The sequence below is a fragment of the Piliocolobus tephrosceles genome, chromosome 17 (genome assembly GCF_002776525.5).
Source record: "Piliocolobus tephrosceles isolate RC106 chromosome 17, ASM277652v3, whole genome shotgun sequence".
NCBI classification, from domain to species: Eukaryota; Metazoa; Chordata; class Mammalia; order Primates; family Cercopithecidae; genus Piliocolobus; species Piliocolobus tephrosceles.
In genome coordinates, this window is record NC_045450.1 from 28,835,587 (window position 1) to 28,846,192 (window position 10,606).

A 10,606-nucleotide genomic window follows, 5' to 3' on the forward strand; every position below is an offset into this window, starting at 1 on the left:
AAAAAAAAAAAAAAAAAAAAAAGAAAAGATGTCTCCTTTTAAGCGTCCATTTAAGCGGGGGAGTGGTGGAGTCTTCTGTGAAGGTAGACCAGCACATGGTTTGCATTGCCACAGAGACACTGGGAAAAGCCTCTAAAACCCAGAGGAATGCATGCGTATGGGCAGTCTGGGGCACGTAGAAGATGTCACCGTGTCCAGAGATAAAGGGGTCAGCATGTGCTAGGGCACCGGGTGTGAGCAGATAGTGGTGGGATCGTGGGTATGTGAGGAGAGGAGACGTTGCATGGGGTTAAGCGCCAGGTTAGGAGGAGAGTTTAGGTGTCCTGTTAAAAATGACAGTCAGCTGGTCATGGTGGTGTGCACCTGTAGTCCCAGCTATTCAGGAGGCTGAGGCTGGAAGGTTGCTTGAACCCAGGGATTTGAGGCTGCAGTGAATTATGATCACACCACTGCACTCCAGCCAGAGCAACAGATGAGATCCTGTCTCAAAAAAAGAGTCTGTTCCCGGCCGGGCGCGGTGGCTCAAGCCTGTAATCCCAGCACTTTGGGAGGCCAAGACGGGCGGATCACGAGGTCAGGAGATCAAGACCATCCTGGCTAACACGGTGAAACCCCATCTCTACTAAAAAAAAATACAAAAAACTAGCCGGGCGAGGTGGCGGGCGCCTGTAGTCCCAGCTACTCGGGAGGCTGAGTCAGGAGAATGGCGTAAACCCGGGGGGCGGAGCTTGCAGTGAGCTGAGATCTAGCCACTGCACGCCAGCCTGGGCCACAGAGCGAGACTCCGTCTCAAAAAAAAAAAAAAAAAAAAAGAGTCTGTTCCCATGATCAGTTTGGATTTCTCAGGCTCTTGGAGCTAGAGGCAGGGAGGACAAGGTAGGAAGTGTTGCAGATAAGATGTAATTAGAGATAAGGCTGGTGCGGCAGTGAGGTTGGAAAGTGGTTGGTGATTCCTAAGGATAGGATCCAGGGCCTCCTTGGTATCTGCCCATTGCTTTGCAAATCTTCCCTCTTCAAGGCCAGAAAGGATTGCTTGTAAAGTGTACTCAGAAGTAGCCCTAGATTCCTGCTTTCCCAAACAGCCTCTGGAAAGACCAAGTTTCCTGGAGTGAGAGACTCATCTTTCCCTTTGTAGGCAAAAATTGCATCAAGAAGGCGGCGCACTGGCTCGCACATGTAATCCCAGCACTTTGGGTGGCTGAGGTGGATGGATCACTTGAGGGAGGCCAGGCGTTTGAGACCAGCCTGGGCAACGTAGCAAAATCCTGTTTCTACTAAAAATGCAAAAATTAACCGGGTGTGGTGGCAAGCACCTGTAATCCCAGTTACTTGACTGGCTGAGGCATGAGAATAGCTTGAACCTGAGAGGGAGGTTGCAGTGAGCTGAGGTCACGCCACTGTACTCCAGTCTGGGTGACACAGCGAGATTCCATCTCAAAAAAAATTTTTTTTTAAATGTTCCTTTCAAATGAATGAATAAATAATAACCCTCCAAAAAATTGCATCAAGAAAAGAGGCAGCTACCACAACTCATTTCCTGAAAATTTGCTTTGGTGGTTGGCATGTTTTTTGAGCAAAGTGTAACCTATCAGCCTTACCCCCACGGGATGGGGTGGGGCAGAGGGGGTGTTTAAGCCTGTTAGAGCCAGGGCCAGAAGGAGCCCTCGAGCAATTTGGTGACTTGTGCTCTTCTGTCCTATGTTTAGATAATGCTCTAATGTGTCTCCCCCTGAAAATTTCTCTAATTTTGCATTTTTCTCCTGTGGAAAATGTGGAATGTAGGGGAGCCATGAAGACTAGTGTGTTTCTAAATGCTTTAGACAGAGCTGCCCACCACAGTTTGTGCCCTTTGGTACATTCCTCTTTTAACCTTTGGAACTGGGCCACAGGCTGTTATCTATAATGGCAAGGTTAGACCCTTTAGGGGAGCACTGAAGGAGCACCACCTGGTGAATGAGGAGGGATAGTCCATGGCCATACCAGGAAGGATGGAGGAAGCATTTGGGGTGCAGGAGGCATAAGGGACATGGAGCTGGAGGCTGGGCGGCCTCTGAAGCATAGCTGAGCTCTGCACATGCCAGCAAGCTAGAAGCAGGAAAACACACAAGTTCAAGCTGGCTTTTCATGTATTGTGTATAAAAACATCAGATGCAGGATGAGTTTGTTGGGATTGCCAGTGGCTGACTGGAGTGTTGCTGGGAAAGAGCCTCAGCTCCGCTCCAGGTCCTCCACCAGGTAGGACTGGGTCTCCCTTAGGGCCTGGAGGAGCAAGTCCTTGCAGGTCCAGTTCCAGGCTGGCGTGAAGCTGAAGAGCTTCCGCATCTTGCTTGGGTTGGTGGACTGGGCCCGCACTTCCTGGTACTGCTCATCCTTCAGGACCTTCCCGTACAAGGCATCCAGCAGCCCCTCAACGTCTGTGACCCTCGTGATAAGCGCAGCCCGGTGCTGGTCTATAAAGTGCAGGCCTGGGGGTGGGAGGAGAACATGAGCCAGCAGCCAGGGTGTGGGGCCTGTCCCTGCTGAACTTGAGTTCTTCAGGAATTTCTCTGTAAGCCTAGGGGCCAGAGCTTTACGGGGCGGCCCAAGAGGACCCCACATGCAGTGGGATGAGGGTAATATTGTCTCCCTTCCCCGGCAGGGTGTGGGCTGGTGGGTGGGGTGCGCAGGGTTGCCAAGCCATGCCCTGCCCTGCCCTAGTTGCGGGAGCACAGATGCAGGCTGTGCGGCAGTACAGTGGGGCCGGGCTGGCTGTGGAGGCCTCACCTAGCTTGGCTGCCGACTGAGGAGGGGCCTGGATCCCAGCTGGCGCAGCTCCAGAGCCTGAAAGGATATGAGCCAAGTGGTCCCCTTCCCTTCCCGCCGTGGGGCGGGGTCCTCTCGGTCGGGAGGCCGAGCGCGGGGAGTCTTTTTTCCGGTAGAGGAGTTTTGTTTAGGGGTAGGAGGAACAGAAAGCGGAAGAGCCCGAGGGTTAAGTGCTGGTGTGGGTGGAGGGGAATCGGGGCGGCTTACCCTGGTGCGTGGCCGCCTGCAGCTGCCCGGCCATCTCCTGCATGCCCATGTCGCGCAGCACGTTAGCGGTGAGCTCGGCGCCGTAGGTCTCCAGGTAGAAGCTGACCAGCTTGTCCGTGAGGTCCAAGGCGTCCATGGACAGCAGCGCGCCCCTTGGGATGCGCCCGTAGCCCTCGCGCAGCGGCACCGACAGCAGCTTCAGCTTGAACTTTTTGAGCTCCTCGGCTGTCAGGTTCTCCAGCGCATCCAGGATGGCATCGCGCGCGCGCCCCATGGCTCCGGGATCCCCGGCCGCTGCCGCCGCTCACCCGGCTGCTGCAGCCGACCAGGAGGAAGTCAGCTCTGGGGCGGAATCTGGACTCCCCGCCTTCCTCCCACTCCGGTCTCCCGACTCCCCGCCCCGGTCCGTTGCCCTCCAGCAAAATGCACTCCCTGACTACGCCCTTGGTCCCCGCCCACCCAGGCCTCTGGATTGGGGCCCCAGGCCGTTGGGGGACGTCAGGATCGCGCCCTCCAGCTGGCCTGTGAGGTGGGACCCGGGAGGGGACCCGCAGAGAGGCTCATTGGTGGCGCCTGCTTGTCTCTGGGCTTGCACCAGCGGGTACAGACCAGAAACCTGGGCTTGCTCTCACTGGGTTTATTGGAGCACCTAGGCTTAGGATCTCGTATTTCTAGAACCCCCGAAACCTCTGCGGCTCCCCGAACCTTAGGATCCTCTCCCACATGTTATAGAATCTTGGAATCATGACAGCTAGAAGCATGAAGCTCCCTCAATTCCACATGCTGGAGAAAAATGAGGTGTAAAAAAGGGAGTGCAAATCTCTCTTGAGCTTCAGTTTCATTTTCTACCACACGGGGATGATAACCCTCAGGTGCTTATAAAGATTCCAGCATAACATGGCCGACCCCATGGCTCCCGAAACCTTGCCAGATGCTTCCTAGGGGAGCCAGAATTTGATCCCAAGAGCTGAATTTCTTGGGAAGTGATGACAACAGCTATTGGTTGAGAACATTCTCAACTGGAGGGAGCATCCTGGGTAGAGAGTCAGCCACTCTGGGCCCAGGGGCTTGGGATAGCATTGGAACCTGCGCTGTGCCAAAAATTCTTCCTTTTTTTTTCTCTTTTCTTTTAGAGACAGCATCTCACTGTGTTGCCCAGGCTGGAATGCAGTGGTGCCACCATTGCTCCCTGCAGCTTTGAACTCCTGGGCTCAAGCGATCCTCCTGCTTCACCTCCCAAAATACTGAGATTATGGGCACCAGGCATGGTGGCCCACCCTCAATTTGTTCCTAACGTGGCTGGGGAGGTCTGCTGGTCTGACCTCTGTGGGCCTTCCTGGCCTTGTCTTACCCCACGCCCTGCTTTCCCTCCATCTCTGAGCTGTGGCCATGCTGGTCTCTCAGTTTCTCAAGCGTGCCAGCCTCTTACCTCTCCAAGCCTTTGCATGTGCTGTTCCCTCAGCCTTGAAATCTCTTCCCTCTTTGCCTGAGAAACTTTAGGCCTCAAGTTAAATGTCACTTCCTCTGGGAGACCAGGCTTAGAGCTTTTCCCAGGCTAGTTCATAACATGTGCTACGTATCTGTAGCTCTCATGGCAAGTGTAATGAATCCTGTGCACTTGTTTAAAACCACTTCTCCCTGCCAGTCTGTAAATCATGCCTGTCCAGATCATTGTTATCTCCTCAGCATCCAGAACAGTGCTTGACAAATAGTAGGTGCTCAATAAATGGTTCCAGAATGAATAATGAATGAATGGACCTTGTGGCTCAAGGGAGGATACCAGTAACTGCAAGTTATGCCTTATACACAAGCTCTTCAAAGAGAGGCAGCCTCCAGGAGATTAAAGACCATGAACTTGAAGCGATACAGTTCGTTTGAATCCTGACTCTACTTCCCAGGGTGGGGTATTTGGAATCCTTTATTTTTCCCTCTCATCTGGGTTGTAACAATCACTGTTCCTTATAGTCATATGAACCTGACATATTATACATTTATTTACTTATTGGACATTAATCCCTCTCTAAAATGTGAGCCCTGTGAGCATCAGAGACCTTAACTGTCTTGTTCTTTGCTGAATCCCTAGCGTCAAGAATGTACCTGGAAATAGCTGGGTGTGGTGGCGGGCGCCTGTAAGCCATCTTTTCCTCCCTCCCTCCTTCCCTCCCTCCCCCCCTCCCCTCCTTCCTTCCTCCTTCCTTCCTTTCTTTTTTTCTTCTTTTTTTTTTTTTTTTTTTTGAGACAGGGTCTCAGTCTGTTGTCCAGGCTGGAATGCAATGGCATGATCATAGCTCACTACAGCCTTGACCTCCTGGGCTTAAATGATCCTCCCATCTCAGCCTCCCAAATAGCTGATACTACAGGTGCATGCCATGATGCCCAGCCAATTTTTGTAATATATATATATTTAGACAGAATCTTGCTCTGTCACCCAGGCTGGAGTGCGGTGGTGCAGTGTCACCTTACTGCAACCTCTGCCTCATGGGTTCAAGCGATTCTTGTGCTTCAGCCTCCTGAGTAACTGGGATGACAGGTGTGAGCCATCATGCCCAGCTACCTTTTGTATTTTTAATAGAGACGGGGTTTTGGCATGTTGCCCAGACTGGTCTCGAACCCCTTGGCTCAAGTAATCTTGCCAGCCTTGGCCCCCCCCCAGGTACTGGAATTACCAGCGTGAGCCATCATGCCCAGCCCACGTGCATTATTTCTAAGCCTTATAGCAATCCCTCTGAGATAGGGAATTGTGGCCCCACTTTGTAAATGAGAAGATAGGTTCAGAGAGGTGGAAGGGCTTGTCCAAGGTCACATTCCAGCACAGAGCTTGGCACAGACCCAACCTTGATAAGCCGTTGTAGAATGACACAAGAATCCTAGAATCTAGAATCATCGAAACCTGCTCTTTTCACTTTGGTAGAATTGGAAGAGCTTTGGGTGTTTGATACATTTAAAAATGATTGCCTGATTCAATCCCTACAACACAGAGCAGGGGGCCCCTTTGCCATGTAGCCTCCTGCCTGCATCTCTGGAGCCCTTGTTTGGATGGGGTGGGCTTTGCTTTAGGTAAAACAAATGTGATGCCTTTCAATGGAACCTTTGGGGCTGCAGGAAAATGCACCCACAGGAGTGTGTGTATGTGTGTATGTGTGTGCGTGTGTGTGGGTGATGCTTCTCTCCTCCTCACACCCAGCTTCTTGGTAGAGAGGGAGGTGAGCATGTGAGTTCCTGTGAGGTGAAGCTCTCCTTGTTTCTGAGCATCACCACCCAGGGTCCTTCCTTTGGGGCCCAGCTTGGCCCTGGGATCTGACCCCTGTTACGTCCTACTGACACACACATTCAGATGGAGAGAGGGAAGCTCCTGGCCGTGACTGTCACCTGACATCACTTCAGAGCAAGGATTAGCACTTCGGTGAGATGTCACAGGGAGGCAAGGAACAAGGGACTGGGGAAATGCAGCCGTTTCTCTCGGATAACTGGAAGCGTCCCTCCTGTAGCAGTTTCAGGTCGGAGCTCGGTGAGAACAAGTGACATCTTTTGGCAGGTGCATGTGCTCTGTGAGCTGACTGCAAATTCTTTTGTTGCTCTTGTTTTTGAGACAGGGTCAGGCTCTGTTGCCCAGCCTGGAGTGTAATGGCACCCTCTCAGCTCACTGTAGCCTCAATCTCCCAAGCCCAAGCGATCCTCCCATTTCTGCCTCCCAAGCAGCTGGGACCGTAGGCATGTGCCACCATGCCTGGCTAATTTTTGTATCTTTTTTTAGAGATGGGATTTCACCATGTTGCCCAGGCTGGTCTCGAACTCCTGGGCTCAAGCAATCTTCCCGCCTCGGCCTCCCAAAGTGCCGGGATTACATACGTGAACCACCGTGCCCGGTCTGACCCTCCCCCCGTGGCAGGAAAGAGCCTCCAGTTCTCAGCCCAGGCTTACCCTTGCCCCCCTGGACAGGAGCCAAAGCAGTTGGTGGAATTAGGATGCCTGCTTCCTGGGTGTGACCCCCACCCCCACAACAAAGTAATTCCTTGATTGCTGGAGTCAGATTGCTTCTCCTGGGGCAAGAAGGACCACAGACTGCCAGGACATTGGGCAAGTCACTTAGCCCCTGTGCCCCATGGCCTCCCTGTAGGATAGTGAAAGCATTGTTATGAGGCTGCAATGAGTTCAGAATTGTGAAGAGCTTGTGCAGTGGCTCACACCTGCAATCCCAGCACTTTGGGAGGCTGAGGCGGGCGGATCACCTGAGGTCAGGAGTTTGAGACCAGCCTGGCCAATAGGGTGAAACCTTGTATCTACTGAAAACACAAAAATTAGCTGGGTGTGTTGGCGGGTGCTTGTAATCCCAGCTACTCGGGAGGCTGAGGCAGGAGAATTGCTTGAACCCGGGAGGCGGTTCAAGCACTATACTCCAGCCTCTGAGACAAGAGTGAGACTCTGTTTCAAAACAAAATAAAATAGCTGGGTGTGGTGGCTCACACCTGCAATCCTAGCACTTTGGGTGGCCAAGGTGGGTGGATTGCCTGAGCTTGGGATTTTGAGACCAGCCTGGGCAATATGGCTAAACCCCATCACTACTAAAACACAAAAATTAGCTGGGCGTGGTGGTGTGTGCCTGTAATCCTAGCACTTTGGGAGGCTGAGGTGGAATAATCACTTGAACTTGGGAGGCAGAGATTGCAGTGAGCTGAGGTGACAGAGTGACTCCATCTCAAAAAACAAACAAACAAGAAACAAAACAATTTACTTGTTGCATCTTTACAGAAATCCGTAGTCTTGATACTAATCCTTACACGATTCTCATTTTATAGGTGAGAAAATCAGGTTAAGCGACTTGCCCAAGGTCACACAACAAGGAAATTCTAGTCAGGATTGGAACCTGGTAGTGGCAGTCACTGCACGCTTGGGTGCCAGCACACTGTCCCTGTTTATGTGGCATATACATTTTTTCTTTTTCTTTCTGTCTTCTGGTTTTTGTTGTTGTTGTTGTTTTGAGACTGAGTTTCATTCTTGTTGCCCAGGATGGAGTGCAATGTCTCGATCTCAGTTCCCTGCAACCTCCGCCTCCTGAGTTCAAGCAATTCTCCTGCCTCAGCCTCCCAAGTAGCTGGGATTACAGGCACCAGCCACCATGTCCAGCTAATTTTGTAATTTTAGTAGAGACAGGGTTTCTGTCTCTACTAAAGAAAGAAGTAGACCATGTTGGTCAGGCTGGTCTTGAACTCCTGACCTCAAGTGATCCACCCACCTTGGCCTCCCAAACAGCTGGGATTACAGGTGTGAGCCACTGCACCCAGGCTATGTGGCATATTTTTTAGTTTAATCCTCATGACAACTCTACGGGTTGGTTTTTTTTTTCTTTTCTTTTTGAGACAGGGTTCAAGCAATTCTCCTGGCTCAACCTTTGGAGTAGCCGGGATTATGGGACTACAGGCATGAGCCACCATACTGTTTTGTTTGTTTGTTTGTTTTTGGTAGAGACGGGGGTCTTGCTGTGTTGCCCAGGTTGGTCTCGAATTTCTGGACTCAAGTGATCTTCCCACCTTGGCCTCCCAAAGTGCTGGGATTACAGGTGTGAGCCACCACACCCGGCCAGAATGGTGTTATTTATCCTTATATTGTAACTGAAGGTGCTGAGGCCCAGAGAGACAGGTGATTTTCCCTGGGAGTGCCCAGCATGAGCTCGTGAAGTCAGCATTCAGGACTTGCTTCTGTAGCAGCCCTGACTGGGGCTTTCTGGCCTGTCTCTGCATGTATCCAATAACCAGGAGCTCTCACCTTCCAAGGCACTCATTGCTTAAGCTGTTGGGAAGCTTTCCCTTAGCACAAGCTGAAATCTGTCCCTAGCGAGCTCTTTAGGTCTGAGTGACCTCGTAAGGCCAGCTACACTGGTTCACCACGCCCTCCTTCCTTGCACGTGGCTTCTTGCCTGTTCTTGTTCTCAGTCTGCTTAGGACAATCAATGTTCTTTCCATGGATCAGAGGTCAGTCCTTGCCTATCTGCAGGGAGGGATTGAGTTGACTATCACCCACCTGTGTTGGACACCTGACAGCAGGACCTTCAGCCCCAACTTGGCCATGATGGAAACTCCGGATGAGATTTAGGTTCTGGAAGTTGAGTTTTTTAGCCTGAGCAGCTTGTGGTTTCAGAGACCAGCTCCAGATATACCCTCTTTCAAACCCTCTTCCTATTGCTAATATAAGGCTGAGTCTGAGCCATCAAGAATGGAAGAAACCAGGGGCTTTTAGCCAGGCATGGCAGCGAACGCCTGTGGTCCCCGTTACTTGGGAGGCTGAGGTGGGAGGATCACTTGAGCCTGGGAGATCGAGGCTGTAGTGAGCTATGATTGCGCCATTGCACTCCAGCCTGGGTGACACCGTGAGACCTCAGAGACTTAAGGACAAAGAAGGTGGGGACACAAAACTCCCCTGGATTTCTCAGTGTGCCGGTAAAGAGCGCCAGCTTTGGCTGGTGCGGTGGCTCACGCCCGTAATCCCAGCACTTTGGGAAGCTGAGGCAGGCGGATCATGAAGCTAGGAGATTGAGACCATCCTGGCCAACATGGTGAAACCCCATCTCTACTAAAAATACAAAAAATTAGCTGGGTGTGGTGGCAGGTGCCTGTAGTCCCAGCTACTCGGGAGGCAGAGGTGGGAGAATGGCGTGAACTCGGGAGGCGGAGCTTGCAGTGAGCCGAGATCTTGCCACTGCACTCCAGCCTGGGGCACAAAGCGAGACTCCATCTCAAAAAAAAAAAAAAAAGTGCTAGCTTCCTGAGACTTTTCACATACCCCGAGAATCTGCAGTCATTTACACAGGTAATTGCTCTTATCCGGAAGAATAATAGAACTTTTCTCCTCCTAAAAGAACCAAATGGTTACAGCCTGAATGAGGGCCTAGGTTAAACAAGGTGTCAGGCAGCCTGAAGTAGCTACCTTCCTAAGCAGACCAGCAGAAGTTTGTGCTGTCACCATGCAACATGCAAGAAGGAATGAGCAGCTGGGTGCAGTGGCTCATGCCTGGAATCCCAGCACTTTGGGAGGCTGAGGTGGGTGGATCACCTGAGGTCAGAAGTTCGAGACCAGCCTGGGCGAAATGGTGAAACCCCGTCTCTACTAAAAATACAAAAATTAGCTGGGCGTGATGGAGCGTGCCTAAAATCTCAGCTACTTGGGAGGCTGAGGCAGGAGAATTGCTTGAACCTGGGAAGTGGAGGTTGCAGCGAGCTGAGATCATGCCACTGCACTCCAGCTTGGGTGACAGAGTGAGATTCCGTCTCAAAAAAAAAAAAAAAAAAAAAGAAGAAAAAAAAGAAAAAGAAAAAGAAAAAATTAAGAACCTAAGAGACAAGGCAAAGGGAGAGTCCAAAGGGGAGATTAAGAAAATGAAACAGAAACAAAAATTCATTCTGAGAGAGAGAGCAGTTGAGATAAGAAAGAGTAAAACAAGGGAAAGGTTTGAGGGAAGCTAAGAGAAAGATGGAGAGACCAAATGCGAGGGACTTGCATGTTTATTCATTCACCTAGTGTCTGTAGAGCGCCTAATGTGTGTCACACACTTTAGTCTAAGCTGGAGACAAGCAGTAAACACAATTTCTATTCTGTAGGAAGA

General features: G+C 51.2%; 1 protein-coding gene across 2 annotated transcripts; it reads right to left on the reverse strand.

Moving 5' to 3' along the window:
• Nucleotides 1-2,108: 2,108 nt before the first annotated feature.
• On the reverse strand, nt 2,109-3,581 carry PYCARD (PYD and CARD domain containing). Of its 2 annotated transcripts, XM_023191200.1 has the most exons (3): nt 3,010-3,581; nt 2,764-2,820; nt 2,109-2,465 (listed from the first exon to the last, which is right to left on the reverse strand). In XM_023191200.1, the coding sequence occupies exons 1-3, from the start codon at nt 3,281-3,283 to the stop codon at nt 2,209-2,211; spliced, it is 588 nt and encodes a 195-aa protein (XP_023046968.1). In that variant the 5' UTR covers nt 3,284-3,581; the 3' UTR covers nt 2,109-2,208. The 2 variants fall into 2 exon arrangements, with proteins under 2 accessions (XP_023046968.1, XP_023046969.1); XM_023191201.2 differs by lacking the exon at nt 2,764-2,820 and having other exon boundaries at nt 3,010-3,550.
• Nucleotides 3,582-10,606: the final 7,025 nt, after the last annotated feature.

What these genes read in the sequence shown, in the direction of transcription:
- PYCARD (XM_023191200.1), bottom strand. Translation starts at nt 3,283, where the DNA reads ATGGGGCGCGCGCGCGATGCCATCCTGGATGCGCTGGAGAACCTGACA. An exon ending in GCAGGCGGCCACGCACCAGG is followed by an intron (nt 2,821 to 3,009) that starts GTAAGCCGCCCC and finishes ATATCCTTTCAG; the next exon opens with GCTCTGGAGCTGCGCCAGCT. An exon ending in TCAGTCGGCAGCCAAGCTAG is followed by an intron (nt 2,466 to 2,763) that starts GTGAGGCCTCCA and finishes TCCCACCCCCAG; the next exon opens with GCCTGCACTTTATAGACCAG.